Below are 18,255 nucleotides of genomic sequence, written 5' to 3'. Positions count from 1 at the left end.
GCCCTGGGTATGTGAGCTTAGGCTGGACATCGCTGTCTGGCACTGCCACCGCGGCCACGGCGTCCCCATCATGGCCACATCGTCCCCACCGTGTCCCCATTGTCCCCATGCGGGCCCCGATGCAGGGATGGACACCCCAAACTGGCTGTGCCCTGGGTATGTGCCCCCCATATGTGTGGCCTCGCTGTGGCATCATCCTGGGGACATCGGTGTCCCCAAAACCCCACCATGGGCCACCAGGGCCAGCTGGATGGCCCCAGAGTTTTGGAGTGACTCCACAAATTCTGGGCCTTCCCCTTCCCAATTCTGGGCACATCTGGGCAGGGCACAGCTGGATTGCCAGCAGTGCCCGGTGTCACCATGCCAATGTCACCACCCCAGTGTCACCACCCTGGCACCTTGTCCCCAAAGGAGAATGGTGACATTGTGACAATCCAAAGGAACTTTTGGGGACTGTGGAGCTGCTGGTTGAGGCGCTGGCCCCCGTTGTGCCCGCGCCATGTGCCACCCGCCCGAGAATGGGGACGGTGACACTGCTTCCTACCAGGATTTAAATGCCACCAAGGTTAGGAGCAGCTGAGAAGAGATTTCCAGGATTGGATTTTTGGATGGAGATGCCTCAATTCCGGCTAAGCTACACTTTAAGCACCAACGTCCCGGCTCGGCCCCCGGGCGCTGACACGCTTGTCACCCTCCACGTGGCATCGGGGCAGTGGCGGGTGACAGCGCTGGGGGGGCTGCTCGTGGGCCCTGAAGGACCCCAGAGACAGAACCACCCCAGAGCTGGGATCCCATGGGACCCCAAAAACAGCACCCTGAGGGACCCCAGAGCCAGGACACAGAGCTGGGACCCCAAAGCCAAGGCCCCAAAATGAGGAGTCCAAAACCAGAAACCAAAGCCAGGACCCAGATTTGGGACCCCAAAGCTCCAAAGTGAGGACTCCAAACCAGGACCCAGATTTGGGACCCCAAAGTCAGAACTCAGAGCCAGGACCCAGATCTGGGACCCCAAAGCCAAAACCCCAAAGCCAGAATCCAGAGCCAGGACCCAGATCTAAGACCCCAAAGCCAAAGCCCCAAAGTGAGGACTCCAAAGCCAGAATCCAGAACCAGGACCCCAATGCCAGGACTCCAAACCAGAACCCAGAGCCAGCACCCAGATCTAAGACCCCAAAGCCAAGGCCCCAAAATGAGGAGTCCAAAGCCAGGACCTAGAGCCAGGACCCAGATTTGAGACCCCAAAGCCAGAACCCAGAGCCAGGACCCAGATCTAAGACCCCAAAGCCAAAACCCCAAAGCCAGAACCCAGAGCCAGGACCCAGGTTTGGGACTCCAAAGCCAGAACTCAGAGCCAGCACCCAGATCTAAGACCCCAAAGCCAAGGCCCCAAAGTGAGGATTCCAAAGCCAGAACCCAGAGCCAGGACCCAGATTTGGGACCCCAAAGCCAAAGCCCCAAAGTGAGGATTCCAAAGCCAGAGACCAGAGCCAGGAGCCCAGAACTGGGACCCTGAGACACCCCAGAATGAGCACCCCGAAGGGTCCCAGAGCCAGAACTCAGAGTTGGACCCCAAAGCCAGAACCCAGAGAGACCCCAGAACTGGGACACCATGAGATCCCAGAACCACAACCCTGAGAGACCCCAGACTCAAGATCCTGGAACCAAGACTCTGAGGAACCCCTGAGCCAGGACACAGAGCTGGGACCCCAAAGCCAGGATCCAGAGCCAGGAGCCAAGAACTGGGAACCCAAGGAACCCCAGAACCAGGATCCTGAACAACCCCAGAACTGGTCCCTGAATGACTGCAAACCCAGGGCCCTGAGGGAGCTCAAAGCCAGGATCCAGAACCAGAACCCTGAGGAACCCCAAACCCAGGACCCCAGAGCCAGGATCCTGAACAACCCCAGAATTGGGACCCTAAATGACCCCAAATTCAGGGCCCTGAGGGAGCTCAAACCCAGGATCCAGAACCAGAACCCTGAGGAACCCCAAACCCAGAGCCAGGACCCCAAATCCCAGGATGCAGCTGCCAACCAAGCTGGGTCTGGGGGTGCCCAGCAGACCATCCCCCCAGCGTGCACCCCAAAACCAGACCTGGAGAGAAGCCACAGGCCAGTCCTTTAATGCAGGAGGTGACAGACAGGGCTGGGCACGCCTGGCACCTCAAGGTGCCCAATCCCACGGATGCCATCCATGACCTCAGCTCTCCTTGCCAGCGCTGTGGAGGGGAAAATGCCACCAGTGAGAGAGGACTGGGGACATTTGGGAGCCACAGCTGGAGGAGGGGACCAGCCAGGAGGGTGGCACCTACCCCAGGCACTGGCAGAAGCGGAGCACGGCCTGCTCCTGCTCTGAGGTCTCAATGGAGCCGGGCCGGAGGCGCCGGATCTCACGGATGGCATCACCCCCTGCCAGGTGCTGCTCCTTGCACAGGTAACAGGCCAGCAGCGTGCCAGTCCTGCCATGGCCCAGCATGCAGTGCACTGCCACGGCCTGGGCACAGGGACACAGCAGTGGGTGGCACTGCTGGATGCCCACGTGCCCCTCTGAGCGACAGGTGATGCCCATTTTGGTGCCCATTTCTGCCTGGTGTCACCTTCTGTCACCCCCTCCCCGCATCTTCCTAGGTGTCCCCTCTTGAAGTGACAACTCCCTGAGATGTCACAGCCACCAGATGTCACAGCCCTACCGCAGGTGTGTGTTCCCCTCCAGGTGTCACCCTCCCAAAGTGTCATTCCTGAAGGAGTGTCCATCTCCCAAGGTGTCCATCTCCCAAGGTGTCATTCCTCAAGTGGTGTCACCCTCCCAAGGTGCCATTCCTGAAGGAGTGTCCATCCCCCAAGGTGCCACCCTCCCAAGGTGTCACTCTCCCAAGGTGTCACCTCCCAAGGTGTCCATCTCCCAAAGTATCATTCCTTGAGTGGTGTCATCTCCCAAGGTGTCACCTCCCAAGGTGTCATTCCTGAAGGAGTGTCCATCCCCCAAGGTGCCACCTTCTCAAGGTGTCACCCTCCCAAGGTGTCACCTCCCAAGGTGTCATTCCTGAAGGAGTGTCCATCCCCCAAGGTGCCACCTTCTCAAGGTGTCACCCTCCCAAGGTGTCACCTCCCAAGGTGTCATTCCTGAAGGAGTGTCCATCCCCCAAGGTGCCACCTTCTCAAGGTGTCACCCTCCCAAGGTGTCACCTCCCAAGGTGTCATTCCTGAAGGAGTGACCATCTCCCAAGGTGTCCATCTCCCAAGGTGTCACCCTCCCAAGGTGTCACCTCCCAAGGTGTCATTCCTCAAGGGGTGTCCATCTCCCAAGGTGTCCATCTCCCAAGGTGTCACCCCCCCAAGGTGTCACTCTCTGAAGATGTCACCCTCCCACTGTCATTCTTCAATGGCATCCATCCCCCAAGGTGTCACCCCCTCCAAAGTGTCCCCCACCACCAAGGTGCCATCTTTCCAAACATCCCTCCTCAAGGTGTCCCTCCTCCCTGAGGTGTCACCCTGCCGAGGTCCCCCTCCACCCCTCAAGGTGTTCCCCACCCTGAGATGCCACCTCAAGGTGTCCCAAAGTGTTCCCTCAGATGTCTTCCCTAGTGTCCCCTCTCCTGGTGTCTCTCCTGGTGTCTTCCCCCCTAGTGTCACCACCCCAATTGTCCCCTCCACTCTCCCCCAGTTGTCCCCTCAGTGTCTTCCCACAGTTGTCCCCCAGGTGTCCCCTCGCTGTCCCCTCCCCCGGGTGTCCCCGGCCGTACCTCCCCGCGGCCATTGGCCTCCTCCACGATCTGCAGGAAGCTCTGGATCTGCTCGGGGCTCGGCGGGGTGAAGTCGGCGATGCGGAGCCGGTGCAGCTGGATCTGGGGACAGCAGCCGTGGTGCGGCGGGGCCCGCTCCGTCAGGGACACCAGGTGTCGCACGCCGCGCTCCCGCAGGTACCGGTAGTGCCCCGGTTCCCGCGGCATCGCCAGCCCCGCCAGCCGCCCCTCGACCACCCACGAGAAATTGGGGGGCTCCAATGCACCCATGGCCTGTGTGGGGGGGGACAGGGGACACTGCTGCTCTGGGGACCCTCAGAGCCCCCAGGTCAGGACTCCTGGAACCCCCATTTAGGATATGGGACCCCAGGAAAGATCCCCTGGAATGCCCTGGCCAGGACCCCCAAGTCAGGAGCCCCCAGGTCAGGACTCCTGGAACCCCCATTTCGGATATGGGACTCCCAGCTCAGGCCCCCAAGACCCCTCAACACCATCTCCCCTCCACGCCTCCAGAAGCCCCAATACCACCCCCAAAAGCCCCTGGCCAAGACCCTTGGGAGCCCTAAATAAAGCCCCCAGACCCCCAGCTCAGACCCTGCCCATCAGGACCCCCAGCTCCCCAAAACCAAACCCCTGGAGAACCTGGCCAGATCCCCAGGACCCCCAGGTCAAGACCCCCAGACTCCCCAATTCAGACCCCCCATATCAGAATCGCCAAAACCACACCCTGGAGAACGTGGCCAGGGTACCCCAAAGTCTCCTGGACCCCCTTGTGAGGACTCCTGGGACCACCACATGAAGCCCCCAGACCCCTCAATTGAGACGCCCCATGTCAGGACGCCTGGGCCCCCCAAAACCCCACCCTGGAGAACATGACGAGGGTGCCCCAAACTCCCCTGCACCCCCTTGCCAGGATTCCCAAATAAAGCCCCCAGACCCAAATTCAGACCCCTCAATCGACACCCCACGTCAGGACCCTCACACCCATCCTCCTCAGCAGAGTTTAACCGGGTGCCCCAGTTCAGACCCCCCCCTACCCCATCAGCCCCCGGGACTCCCGTTCAGCGCCCCGGGCCCAGCTCGGGGTTCCCCTCTTCCCCACAGGCCGCAGCTCTGGGGCCCCGGCCTCGCTCCGTTCCCGCCGCCCCGGTGTCCCCCCGGCCCCGCCGTACCGGGGAGGCCGCACGGGGCGGAGCGAGAACGGGCCGGGCCCGGGCTGAGGCGGAGCTGAGGCGGAGCGGGGCCGGGTTTGGGCCGGAGCTGAGGCGGAGCCAGGCCCGGGATGTGGCGGAGTTGAGGCGGAGTTGAGGCGGAACTGGGCCGGAGCTGAGGGGGAGCGGGGCCGGAGCTGAGGGGGAGCGGGACCGGAGCTGGGTCCGAGCTGAGGCGGAGCTGGGCCGGAGCTGAGGGGAGCAGGGCCGGAGCTGAGGGGGAGCGGGACCGGAGCTGGGTCCGAGCTGAGACGGAGCGGGACAGGAGCTGAGGGGACCGGGGCCGGAGCTGGGTCCGAGCTGAGGGGGAGCGGGGCCGGAGCTGGGTCCGAGCTAAGGGGGAGCGGGGCCGGAGCTGGGTCCTAGCTGAGGCGGAGCGGGACCGGAGCTGAGGGGACCGGGGTCGGAGCTGAGGCGGAGCTGAGGCGGAGCTGGGCCGGGAGAAGCCGCAGCGAGCGACGGAGGTGGCGCGGCGGTGACACAGGGGACAATGGGGACGCGGGGGAGGTCGGGTGGGTATCGGGGTGACAATGGGGGTACGCGGCGGGACGCGGGGCTGTGGGATACGGGGCTGAACCTCCGGGACAGCGAGCTGGAACCCGCCGGGACAAGGGTCTGCAGGGGTGGAGGGGATGCAGGAATGGGGGGCTGAATCCCCCAGAAAAGGAGGCTCAGTCCTCTGGGACAGGGGTCTGCAGGACTGGGGGTATGCAGGACTGGGGGGCTGAATCCCCCAGGACAAGGGACTGAGCCCCCCAGGACACGGGATTGCCACCCCGGAGCTCTGGGACTGACCCTCAGGTGCTTCAGGACTGAACACCTTGGGACTCAAGGTTGGACCCTCTGGATCTCTGTGGCACATGGGGCTGTAGGGCTGAATCCTCAGGATACAGAGCTGGATCCCTGGAGCTCCATTGCTGAACCCCCTAAGGGCTCCAGAACTGCACCCCACAGGGCTCTGGGTCTGAATCCCCCAGGGACATGGGGCTGAACCCCCCAAGGGCTCCAGAATTGCACCCCCAGGGCTCTGGGTGTGAATTCCCCAGGGACATGGGGCTGAATCCCCACCAAGGGCTCCAGAACTGCACCCCCAGAGCTTTGCCTTGGGGGGTCTCAACCCACTCCCCCACCCCTAAAAACCACCAGAACCCTAAAAACACATTTCTCCATTTATGCAATATTGGGTGGCTTTTGGGGAGGGGGTTACACAGCAGGGATTGGGGACACCCCCCACAACCTCAGGGCTTCAGGTACACCTCTCCCACGATCTTGTGGGGGAAATTGTTCCAGCCAAAAAGGGGGGTTTGGCCAGGTGTGTCATACAGGGCCAACACCACCTCCGTGGTGGAGACCCCCACGTCCCACATGTACACGGATGAAATCTCCCCCACAAAGGACTGCTTGGCATCAAAACCACCCCCAAAGCTGTCCTGGTCCTGCCCCAGCACGATGGATGCTGGCACTCCCACCGTGTATCCTTTCTGCAGCCCCTTCCTGGGCCAGGGCTTCCCGTTGAACCAGAACCTCACGATGCCCGTGGAGGATTCCCAGCTGACGCAGACGTGCTCGACCTCCCCGAGGTTTTCAGGCACCCTGAAGGACAAGAACTGGTTGCCCACGTTGAAGTCGTACTGGCCAGGTTTGGGCTTGAAGAGCAGGATCTCGTTGCTCTGTTGTTTGGTGGCGTAGGAGAAGAGGCTGTAGGGCCGGCTGAGGTCGGTGTAGGACTTGAGGCACACGGTGAAGTTGTTCAGGGGCTTCTCCAGCATTGCTGTCACCTGCACGTGGGCGCTTTGGGACTCTCGGGGGAACACAAACACCGAGCTGCCCAGGTCTGCGGGAGGTGACATCGACAGAGGTGACATCCAGCACCCGGGGTGGGTGCCACCACCACCAGCTGTGGCACAGGGTGTTGAGTGTCGAGTCCCTGCCACCCCCCATTTCTGTCCTCAGGGTGCCCTTTTGCCATCGTGCCCCCCTGTGCCCTGCACGTTCCTCCCTTGCAGAGCTCGGGGTGCCCCTGTGGGTTCCCCCATGCCGCCTTTGCCCCCACCCCGCACCCTTTGGGAGCACTCAGGGTGCCCCACTGCCCCCACAACCCCCCCTGCATGTCCCCATGCCCCCCACCACTACCTTGTGGGGCCGTGGGACCGAAGAGCGCGGTGAGGATGAGGAGGCAGAGCCACAGCGGCCCCATGGCACTGCCGAACCTGGCCACTGTCACCACCGTGGGAAAGGGGGGACCTCAGAGCCACCCAGAGCCGCTCCGAGGAGTGACAGTGCCTGGTGGTGACACTGACCTTCGTCCCCAAGCCACAGGACTGTTGGGAAATGGCGTGTGAGCGTGGCGGGGACTGGCTTTGGGGACAGTCCCCCTGTCCCCAAGGGAGGAGCCTTCCCCTTCCTGACTCCACGTGGGGCTGGGCAGCGCTGGAACCGCTGGATCCGTGTCCTGCCCGTGCAGGGACGGCCATGGGGCAGCTTGTGGGGTGTGGGGTGTGGAATGAGTGCCTTGGGTGACCCTGTCCTCATCTGGGCAACCTTCCTCGTGCTGGCTTGTAGAGGTGACGGGGTGCTGGCTGCTGGGGTGTGAGTGGCAAAGGGTGAGGAGGGGACAGCGGGACCGAGGCCACCCACATCCCTCAGGCCCCCAGCACCTCCCGGAGCCGCGGTTTCACCACCACATCTCCCTTGACTTCGTAGCTGAGGCTGTTCCAGGCCAGCAGCGCGGGCGGCAGGCGCAGGGACAGGAAGGCCGCGCGCATCTTATCCGGCGACAGCCCCGCGTCCCACAGGTAAACGTCGGTCAGCTCCCCCGAGAAGGAGTTGTAGAGGTCAAAGCCACCCCCAAAACTGTCCTGCTCCTGTCCCAGCAGGATGGCAGCCGTGGACCCCACCGTGTAGCCCCTCTGCAGCCCCTTCCTCGGCCAGGGCTTCCCGTTGAGCCAGAACTCGGCGATGCCCGTGGAGGATTCCCAGCTGGCGCAGACGTGCTCCCACTCCCTGCGGCCCTCGGGGACGCGGAAGGTGACGAACTTTCCCCCCACGTAGAAGCGGTACTCCTCGGGTTTGGGCTTGAAGAGCAGGATCTCGTTGTCCTGGCCTTTGGTGGCATAGGAGAAGAGGCTGTGGGGGCGGCTGAGGTCGGTGTAGGAGCGCAGGCACACGGTGAAGTTGCGCAGGGGCTGCTCCAGCTGCGCCTGCAGCACCACGTAGGCGTCGCTGGGATCCTTCCGGAACACGAACACCTTTCGGTACAGGTCTGGGGACAACAGAGGTGACATGCTGGGAGGCTGGCGTGTCCCACAGCCCTCTCTGGCTGTCCCCTGCTCCAGCATCCTCCAGCCCTGCTGGCCGAGAGCGATCCGAGAGCTGCTGCCACATCCCCCTGGACCTGCCCTGTGCTGGCTCCTGTCCCCAACCTCAGTGTTCCCCCACCTTCCTGGGCCACCATCCAGCTCCTGTCCCCCACCTCAGTGTCCCCTCTACCTTCCTGGGCCACCATCCAGCTCCTGTCCCCCACCTCAGTGTCCCCTCTACCTTCCTGGGCCACCATCCAGCTCCTGTCCCCCACCTCAGTGTCCCCTCTACCTTCCTGGGCCACCATCCAGCTCCTGTCCCCCACCCTGGTGTCCCCCCTACCTTCCTGGGCCACCATCCAGCTCCTGTCCCCCACCCTGGTGTCCCCCATACCTTCCTGGGCCACCATCCCTGTGAGCACAGCCAGGACGGGCAGCCAGAGCTGCAGGAGGCCCATGGTCGGTGCTGGAGCCGGGCGGGCTCGGCGCTGCTGTTGGGTTTATGTGGCCGAGGAGGGGAGGGGACTGCCGGGGGGATGTCCCCAATCCCAGCCTCAGCAGCCTGGCGTGCCCGGGAGGGGCGATTTCATGCCCAGGGTGGGCGATTTCATGCCTGGCATGGGTGATTTCATGGCATCACGCGGCCGTGCCACAAGATCTGGGGTCACCCGCCTGCACGGGGCTCCCCTTGGGGCTGGGCTCTGGGTTTGTGTCCCCAACCCTGGGGGACAAGGACACCCCAGCCATGTGCCCACCTGGGTGATGACCCCAACACTCCTTCCCCAGGTGTGCCTGCTGTGGCAAACCCCCACTGGAGGGATGTGGTTTGATTTGGGGTCGTCTGAGGGGTACAAGGAAAGGTTCCCCTGTCCCCCCTGCCCTGAGCCACAGCTCGGGGCCACATCCTGAATTCTGCTCTGTCTGTCCTGCCCCAGGGGACTGAGATGGAGCCCTGGTGGCCGAGTGTCCTGGGGTGACCGTGGTGACCCAAGGGGACAGGCAGATGGGAATGGGGAAGGTTTTGCCTGCCCCAAATGATGTTGCCGGTCTGGGGGTGTAGAGTCCTTGCAGGGTTTTGATGGATCCCCAATTTTGGGGACGATGTGGGCTCATTCCCCACTGATCAGCCCCCTAGTTTAGCAGGGATGAGCCCCCAGCTCCTGCAGGGCTTGGCTCGGGCAGAGCAGCCCCATTGTCCCCTCTGCTGTGCCCGTGCCACCCCCGTGACTGCACGCGCTGGCCCTCGTGGGTTTTGGGTATAAATGCCCCCACTGCCCCCCTGGCAGGCTCCAAGCTTCCTCAGGAACTTCTGCTGCCAATTTGGAGGCACGAGGAGCCCACACCCCCCATTTCCCGTCCCCCCCATCTCCTCCCAGTCCCATCCAGTGCATTAACTGGGCTGGAGCAGTGCCTCAGGCAGTTGTGTTTGTTGTGTTTAATTCGCGCTGCATCCTCTTGGCTTGTCAGGAGAGATGGAAAAAAATCCCATCACTTCCAAAATTCCCCCCCCCCCCCCTCTGGAGTTTGGGGTGACCCCCCTGGGCAGCCTGAGGCACCCCAAGGCTTTCTGTGCTGAGCAATCGGGGGGTCCGGCCCCAAAGAGACCCCAAGGGAGGGGACAGAGGGCAGGGGGCACAGACCGGGGGGTGCTGGGGGAGTGTTGGGTGTGGGACAGACGCTGTGGGGGCACTGTGGGGCCAGAGGCTGATGCCAGGGTGCCAGGGCTTGTGCCAGCTGGCCAGGGGTCAGTGCTGGGTAGCCAAGGTTGGTGCCCAGGATCCAGGGTTCCAAGGCTTGTGCCAGGGGTCCGAGTCTGGCGCCGGGGGACCGGGGCTCAGTGCTGGGGGTCCAGTCCGGTGCCGTGGGTCCGTTTGGTTCCGTGGGGCAGCCCCCGGATCTTGGCAGTCCCGGAGCTCAGAGGCCCTCGGAGCTCAGCAGTCCCGGGAGCTCGGCATTCCCGGAGCTCATGATTCCCGGGATCTGGGCATTCCCGGAGCTCCGTATTCCCCGGAGCTCGGCATTCCCGGGAGCTCAGCAATCCCGGAGCTCGGCATTCCCGGATCTCGGCATTCCCGGATCTCGGCATTCCCGGAGCTCAGCATTCCCGGAGCTCGGCATTCCCGGGAGCTCGGCACTCCCGGAGCTCGGCAGCCTCGGAGCTCAGTAACCCCCGGAGCTCGGCAGCCTCCGGAGCTCAGCAGTCCCGAGCTCAGCAATCCCCGAATTGGGCATTCCCGGAGCTCAGCAGCCCCTGGACCTCGGCATTCCCGGGAGCTCGGCAGCTTCGGAGCTCAGGATTCCCGGAGCTCGGCAATCCCCGGAGCTCAGGATTCCCGGAGCTCCGTATCCCCCGAAGATCAGCAGCCCCCGGAGCTCAGCAGTCCCGGCGCTCGGCAATCCCAGAGCTCGGCAGCCCCTGGAGCTCGGCAGTCCTGGAGCTCTGCGTTCCCGGTGCTCCGTACCCTCGGATCTCCCGATTATCCCCCGGCTCTCAGCAGCCCCTGGAGCTCCGTATTCCCAGAGCTCCGTACCCCCGGATCTCCCCATTATCCCCCGGCAGCGCCCACACCGCGGCGGCAGCTCCGTGCGAGCAGCAGCGCCAGGGGCCCGAGGCCGCAGTGCAGCACGCCCAGCGCCTCGCTCAGCCCCAGCGCCGTGTCGAAGCGCTCGAAGGAGCCGCAAGTGGGCTGGAGCAGCCCGGCCTGCAGCAGGAACTCCGCGGCCAGCCCCGCTCCGTAGGGCGCCCAGAGCCCCGGGAAGAGCCAGGCGAGCCCGGCTCCGCTCCCCCTGAGGCGCGGCACGGCCAGCGCGGCCAGCAGCAGCCCCGCGGGCAGCAGCAGCAGCAGGCACAGGCACAGCGCCAGGTGCAGCACGTACAGCGGTGCCAGGATGCCCACGGCGCGCCGGACACACGCGGTGCCCGCTGCCACGCCGCTGACCAGCGCGGCCGGAGCGGCCAAGAGCAGCGCCGATGCCCACAGAGCCACGGCCAAGCGGCGGCTCCGCGGGTCCCAGCGAGCCCAGGCGGTGCTGCAGGAGCCGCTGGCCACCAGCAGCGCCTGGGCGAAGACGCTCCAGTGCCACAGGAGGTGCGTGAGGCGGCACAGCCCCGTGCCAAGGTGCCAACCCCGCGCCGCGCCCGCCGCCAGCGCGGGCAGCAGCGCCGCGAACAGCGCCGTGCCCAGCGCCAGCTGCGCCACCAGCGCCCGGCTCTGCGGCCACCGCCACGCTTGGGGACGCTTGGCCAGGGCCACCAGCAAGGCGCCGGTGGCCAGCGCGGCCGCGACGCTGGTGGCGGCCAGGAAAGGGGGGGCAACGCGCTGGAAGAGGGGACAGAAGTGGTTGTGGCATGGCGCGGCGTCGTAATCCAGGAGGGTGTCGTTGCTGGAAGTGTCGTCGTCGTAGAGGTCGCCCATGATTTCCTCCAGGTCCAGGGAGCCCGCGGTCTCCAGGATGCCGGGGGTCTGTGGGTGGGCATGGGGAGGGTGGCACATGGCCCTGGTGGCGCCGTGGGGATGGCGGGCAGGGCTGGGCAGGGCGGGTTATCAGGGAGGGACACACGGGGACACGCACGGGGACAGCCGGGCTGCGGGTGGGGCCGGGATGGCGCCGTTTTCTGCCAGGAGGGACACGGGGAGGATGCAGAGCCCGGGGGGTGCACACAGAGCCTGTGGGGACACGGAGCCCCATGGTCCTGCCCAGAATTGGGGACCCTCAGGGCGCTGCTCAGTGCTGGGGACTCCTAAACCCCAAAAATCCCCTGAACCCCACTGGGGAGCACTGGGGATTCCCGTGGACCTGCTCAGCACCACAGACCCCCATGGTCCTGCTCAGAATTGGGGACCCTCAGGGCGCTGTTCAGTGCTGGGGACTCCTAAACCCCAAAAATCCCATAAACCCTACTGCGGATTCCCGTGGTTCCTGCTCAGCACCAAAGAGGCCCCATGATCCTGGTGAGAACTGGGGACTCCTGTGACCCCACTCAGCACCAGGGATCCCCTAAAATCCCCCTAAATCCCACTGGGAATTCCCATGGTCCTGCTCAGAACTGGGGATCCTCAGGGGTCTGACTCCCAAACCCCGAAAATCCCCCAAACCCCACTGAGCACTGGGGATTCCTGCTCAGAACTGGGGACCCCTCCCATGATCCTCCTCAGAATTTGAGACTCCTGTGACCCCACTCAGCACCAGGGATCCCCTGAACCCCACTCAACACCCCCAAACCCCAGTGGAGGAGATCCCCATGACCCGCCTCAGCATTGGGGGACCCTCAGGGCTCTATTCAGTTCTAGGGGACTCCCAAACCCCTAAAATCCTCTAAACCCCACTAAGCACGGGGGATTCCCATGATCCCTCTCAGAATTTGGGACTCCTATGACCCCACTCAGCACCAGGGATCCCCTAAAATCCCCCTAAATCCCACTGGGAATTCCCATGATCCTGCTCAGAACTGGGGGACCCTCAGGGCTCTGTTCAGTTCTGGGGGACTCCTAAACCCCAAAAATCCCCCAAACCCCACTGAGCACTGGGGATTCCTGCTCAGAACTGGGGACTCCCCCATGATCCTCCTCAGAATTTGGGACTCCTGTGACCCCACTCAGCACCAGGGATCCCCTAAAATCCTCCTAAATCCCACTGGGAATTCCCATGGTCCTGCTCAGAACTGGGGACCCTCACATCTCTACTCAGTTCTGGGGACTCCTAAACCCCTAAAATCCCCTAAACCCCACTGAGCACTGGGGATTCCTGCTCAGAACTGGGGACCCCCTCATGATCCCACTCAGAACTGGGGACCCTCACATGTCTACTGAGTTCTGGGGGACTCCTAAACCCCAAAAATCCCCCAAACCCCACTGGGCACTGAGGACCCCCCCATGATCCTGCTCAGCACCAGGGAACCCTGTGACCCCTCTTAGGGTCCCCAGGGACCCCCTAAAACCCCATTAACACCCCCAAACCCCACTGGAGGAGTTCCCCATCACCCTCCTCAGCACAGGGGGACCCCCATTTTCCTCCCCACACCAAGGACCCCCCCCCGTGCCCTCCTCTCATGGGGGATGTGCCACCACCAGGGACAGGAATTTGGGGCGGGGGATGTCACTCACCACGGGGACACAGTTGCCCATGATGCTGCTCCGAGTCTGGGGGTGGCACCGGCGGTGGTGGCACCGGGGGTGGTGGCACCGGGGTGGCCACACCGAGGAGGTGCCCGGGGGTGACTCCTCCGCTCCAAAAGGAGCCGAGGGCTGCGGGCAGGAGATAAGAGGTGCCCCAGGGCCGGCCCTGCCCCTCTCCCGCCCCTGGCAACCGGCGGAAAACGGGGGGAACGGCGCTGCCGGGAAATTTCTCGAGCAGGAAACCATCGGTTCTTGGCAGGACGAGTGAAATTAATTAGGGATTATTTGTCTTTCCACACGCTCCGGGGTGTGCCAGCTCCAGGGAGGGGTTCGGGGTTTGGGCATTGAGGGGAACCCCCCCCCTTCTCCTGGAGTCTGGAATTTCCTCAGGAGGAAGGAAGGGCTCCCGGGGGTCATCCTGTGCCATTGGAGCAGCTTGGTGACAAGGCTGGTGGCCTTGGTGGCCTTCAGGGACATCTTTATAGCAATGTCCCTATAGGGCTGAGGGGCTCAGGGGTTGGGAATTGGGGTTCTGGTGGTAATTTGGGAGGATATTTGGGGGTGAAAGTGACAGTTTGGGGGTGACTGTGGAGCAGATTTAGGGGTGAAAAGCTTGGAGAGCTCCGGGGTTGGGAATTGGGGTTCTGGTGGTAATTTGGGAAGGTATTTGGGGGTAAAAGTGCTGGGAAGTGACAGTTTGGGGGTGACTGTGGAGCAAATTTATGGGTGAAAGGCTTGGGGAGCTCCGGGGTTGGGAATTGGGGTCCTGGTGGTAATTTGGGAGGATATTTGGGGTTGAAAGTGACAGTTTGGGGGTGACCGTGGAGCAGATTTAGGGGTGAAAAGCTTGGGGAGCTCCTGGGGTTGGGAATTGGGGTCGGTGCTGTTTGGGGAGGGTTGGGGGCCAGGATTTGGGGGGGCTCTGAGGGGCAGATTTGGGGGTGAAAGGGCTGGGAGCCTCCAGGGATTGGGGGTTTGTTGTTCTTAGGGGGGAGCTGGGAATTTGGGGGGGATTGAGGGGCAGATTTGGGGGGAAAGGGCTGATGAGGAATTTGGGAATTGGCAGTTTGGGGGGGACTGGAGGAATTTGGGAACTGGCAATTTAGGGGAGGGTGACGAGGAATTTGGGAAATGGAAATTTGGGGGGGATTGAGGGGCAGTTTTGGGGGTGAAATGGCTGAGGAGGAGTCTGGGAATTGAGAATTTGGGGGGGGTGAGGAAGAATTTGGGAATTGGCAATTTGGGGGGGCTAAGAAAGAATCAGAGAATTGGGAATTTGGAGGGGCTGAGGGGAAATTGGAAAATGGGAATTTGGGGGAATTGAGGGGTAGATTTGGGGGGGGAAGGGCTGAGGAGGAATTTGGGAATTGGCAATTTAGGGGGGGGTGAGGAGGAATTTGGGAAATGGGAATTTGGGGGAAATTGAGGGGCAGATTTGGAGGGTGAAATGGCTGAGGAGGAGTCTGGGAATTGAGAATTTTGGGGGGGGGCTGAGGAGGAATTTGGGAATTGACAATTTAGGGGGGAATTGAGGGGCAGATTTGGGGGTGAAAATCCCAGGGATTGGGATTGGGGCTGCTGCACTTTGTGGGGAGCTGCTGAGGGTCAGGATCAGGATCAGGGTGGGTCTGGGGGCTCAGAGGAGTTTTTAGGGGGGCTGATCTCTGTCACCCCCTCCCACCGCCCCCAAACTCCCCCCAAACACACAGAGAGAGAGACAGGCAGGTAAGGTGTGTAATCCAGATATATTTATAGGATTATTTTCCGAGATTAGCACAGGATATTAGAAAGGTTATAAAGTCACATCGACGGTCGTTGGCTCCCTTTTTTTTTTTTTTTTTTTTTTTTTTTTTTTTCTATGTACAGACAGAAAAAAAAAAAAAACCACAGCACAACAACACAGCCCAGCCTCTGCCCCCCACCCTGGCCTCTCCAGAGCCCCCCAAAATATGGCTTTCGTGTCTATTGAGAGTTCAGTGCCGGCCAGGAAGCCTCCGAGGGGGTCCCCAAATCTTCCTCGTGCCCCATGAATACCCCATGAATGGGTGGATGTGGGGCCACCAATGGGACCCCCCCCCCCAAGGACGGGGTGGTGGCCTGGACACGGTGACACACTGACCCTGCCACCTCCCCTGTCCATCCCTGTGTGACATTGGGGTGTTTGTCCACAAAGTGACCCCAAAAGGGTCGTTTTGTCACTCCTCGTGTCACCGTGGTGTGGCCCTGGAGCAGCTTCCGCCTGGAATCCTCCCTGTCCCGCCAGGGCCGCGCTGGTGTCGCCGTCACCGCCGGCTGTGACACAAATCTTCTCCCCGCTGCTCCCGTCCCCGCCGAACCCTTTGGTTCCCGATGCCAGGAGTGGCCTCGGATGGAATCTCTGACCCTCAGCGGCTCCTTCCAGGTGACACCTGGGCCAGGTGACACCTCCACAGGTCCCTGCCCGCTCCCCGGGCTGCCCTGCCACGCCCCACGGCAGGTGGCACCTCAAAAAACACCTCAAAACGACCAAAACCACCTCAAAAACACCTCAAAACCACCGAAACCACCTCAAAACCAGCAAAACCACCTCAAAACGACCAAAACCACCTCAAAACCAATTCAAAACCACCGAAACCACCATAAAAACCAGCAAAACCACCTCAAAACCAGCAAAACCACCTCAAAACGACCAAAACCACCTCAAAACCAGCAAAACCACCTCAAAACGACCAAAACCACCTCAAAACAACCAAAACCACCATAAAACCATCAAAACCACCTCAAAACCACCAAAACCACCTCAAAGCCACTTCAGAGCCACCAAAATCACCTCGAAACCATCTCAGAAACGCCAAAACCACCTCAGACCCACCAGAACCACCAAAACCATGTCAAAACCACCTCAAAACAACCAAAACCACCTCAAAACCACTTCCGAACCACCAAAAGCATCTCAGAAACACCCAAAACTACCTGAAAACCACCTGAAAACCACCAAAATCACCTCAAAACCACCCAAAACACCTCAAAAACTCCGTGTCCTGCTCCTTCCCAGCGCCAACACTGCTCCTGACACAGCTGAGCCATGGTGGTCACCTCTGCAGTGTCCCCACAGTGTCACATCCCTGTGTGGCACCGAGCTGGGCCTCCTCTGCCTCACCTGAGCCCCATTGGTGTCCCCAAAGGTGGCACAGGTGGCACAGGTGGTGGCAGGGTTTGGTGGGGGGTGACACTTCCAGCCCCGTGGAAGAGGTGGTGAAATTCTTCCTGCAGCTCCCAAGGCGAGGTCACACATTTCCCAAAGGGTTCCTCTTGTCCAGATGACCCCAAATCCATGGGGTGACTTCCCAAGGTGAGGTTACCCATCCCAAAATCCATGGGGTGACCTCCCAGGTGAGGTCACCACTTCTCCAAGGGTTCCTCATCCTCCAGATGACCCCAAATCCACAAGGAGACCTCCCAAGCTGAGGCTACCCATTTCTTTAAGGGTTCCTCTTCTCCAGATGACCCCAAATCCATGAGGTGACCTCCCAGGTGATGCTAAACCTCCTAAAATCCATGAGGTGATCTCCCAGCTAAGGTTTCCCATTTCCCAAAGTGTTCCTTCTCCTCCAGACAACCCCAAATCCATGGGGTGACCCTCCCAGGTGAGGTTGCCCCCTCTCCAAGGGTTCCCTCATCCTCCAGATGGCCCCAAATCCATGGGGTGACCTCCCAAGGTGAGGTTACCCATTTCCCAAAAGGTTCCTTCTCCTCCAGATGACCCCAAATCCACGAGGTGACTTCCCAGGTGAAGTTACCCATCCCAAAATCCATGGCGTGACTTCCCAGGTAAGGTTGCCACCTCTCCAAGGGTCTCCTCATCCTCCAGATGACCCCAAATCCATGGAGAGACCTCCCAGGTGCTGTTACACCTCCTAAAATCCTTGAGGTGACCTCCCAGGTGAGGTTACCCATTTCCCAAAAGGTTCCTTCTCCTCCATAGGACCTCAAATCCATGGGGTGACCTCCCAGATGGGGTTACACCCATCCCAAAGGGTTCCTTCTCCTCCAGACAACCCCAAATCCATGGGGTGACCTCCCAGGTGAAGTTACCACTTCTCCAAGGGTTCCTCACCCTCCAGATGGCCCCAAATCCACAAGGAGACCTCCCAGCTGAGGTTACCCCTTTCTTTAAGGGTTCCTTCTCCTCCAGGCGACCCCAAATCGTTGGGGTGACCTCCCAAGGTGAGGCTACACCTCCCAAAATCCACGGGGAGACCTCCCAGCTGAGGAACCCCTCTGGAGGTTCCTCTCCTCCAGAAGACCCCAAATCCACGGGGTTCCAGGCCCAAGGGCTTCTCCTGCCACCCCCTTGTGCCCAGACTGGCACGTGGGATTCCACAACACCTCATGCCAAGGCTGGCGGTGCCCCAAGGATGCCAGGGGGGTGCAGCCCCATCGTGGGGGTGCCCAGTTTGGGGGGGCTGAGCTGGAGAGGTGGGGAAAGGAGTTTGGTTTTGTCTTGGAAGTGAAGGTGAAAGAGGCAGGAGGAAGAGCAAGGAGGAAGGGTGAACCCCCCTCCCAGAGCCTCTGTGGTGACCCCAAACTCCCCAGACCCCAAATCCAGGTGTTCTGGTTGGGATTCTCAGAGCCAAGAAGAAAATCAGCCCTTTCCAAGCTCATCCCTGCCCTGGCAAGGGGCTGGGGAGGGAAATGGGGGGCAGAGAGACCCCAGCTCTGCTCTGGGGGTCCCAGGGAAGCAGCCCCAGCCCCAGGGGCGCTGCTTCCTGCACTGAACATCTCAATAGATGGTTCAAATTGGCATTTCCAATCAGAGAATTTAAGTAAAAATTAAATAAATTTTTTTAAAAAATCAGGGGCTTTTCTTCTAGATTTGCCCCCCTACCCCCCCAAAATAAACCTGA

At 61.5% G+C, this 18,255-nt stretch overlaps 4 protein-coding genes and 1 long non-coding RNA gene across 5 annotated transcripts; 1 reads left to right on the top strand and 4 right to left on the bottom strand.

Moving 5' to 3' along the window:
• Positions 1-2,114: 2,114 nt before the first annotated feature.
• Positions 2,115-4,979, bottom strand: DUSP23 (dual specificity phosphatase 23). The gene is made up of 4 exons (XM_054293500.1): positions 4,915-4,979; positions 3,743-4,015; positions 2,312-2,493; positions 2,115-2,218 (listed from the first exon to the last, which is right to left on the bottom strand). Exons 2-4 carry the CDS (start codon positions 4,010-4,012, stop codon positions 2,200-2,202), a joined length of 471 nt encoding a protein of 156 aa, XP_054149475.1. The 5' UTR covers positions 4,013-4,015; positions 4,915-4,979; the 3' UTR covers positions 2,115-2,199.
• Positions 4,980-6,027: 1,048 nt separating this feature from the next.
• Positions 6,028-6,925, bottom strand: LOC128948730 (serum amyloid P-component-like). Its single transcript, XM_054293497.1, has one exon. It carries the CDS (start codon positions 6,816-6,818, stop codon positions 6,192-6,194), a length of 627 nt encoding a protein of 208 aa, XP_054149472.1. The 5' UTR covers positions 6,819-6,925; the 3' UTR covers positions 6,028-6,191.
• Positions 6,926-7,570: 645 nt separating this feature from the next.
• On the bottom strand, positions 7,571-8,237 carry LOC128948733 (serum amyloid P-component-like). The gene has a single exon (XM_054293501.1). The coding sequence runs from the start codon at positions 8,235-8,237 to the stop codon at positions 7,596-7,598; it is 642 nt and encodes a 213-aa protein (XP_054149476.1). The 3' UTR covers positions 7,571-7,595.
• A 2,561-nt stretch (positions 8,238-10,798) lies between these two features.
• LOC128948729 (atypical chemokine receptor 1-like) lies at positions 10,799-13,378 on the bottom strand. The gene is made up of 2 exons (XM_054293496.1): positions 13,358-13,378; positions 10,799-11,716 (listed from the first exon to the last, which is right to left on the bottom strand). Exons 1-2 carry the CDS (start codon positions 13,376-13,378, stop codon positions 10,799-10,801), a joined length of 939 nt encoding a protein of 312 aa, XP_054149471.1.
• A 3,280-nt stretch (positions 13,379-16,658) lies between these two features.
• On the top strand, positions 16,659-17,367 carry LOC128948735 (uncharacterized). Its single transcript, XR_008484152.1, has 3 exons — positions 16,659-16,746; positions 16,818-16,836; positions 17,092-17,367. It is a non-coding gene; the product is annotated as an uncharacterized LOC128948735 (long non-coding RNA).
• Positions 17,368-18,255: the final 888 nt, after the last annotated feature.

This window comes from Melozone crissalis, unplaced genomic scaffold (genome assembly GCF_028551555.1).
Source record: "Melozone crissalis strain CALT ecotype California unplaced genomic scaffold, PUWL_Pcris_2 ptg000153l_1, whole genome shotgun sequence".
Lineage (NCBI taxonomy): Eukaryota > Metazoa > Chordata > Aves > Passeriformes > Passerellidae > Melozone > Melozone crissalis.
This window is presented reverse-complemented; position numbering and strand designations above follow the sequence as displayed.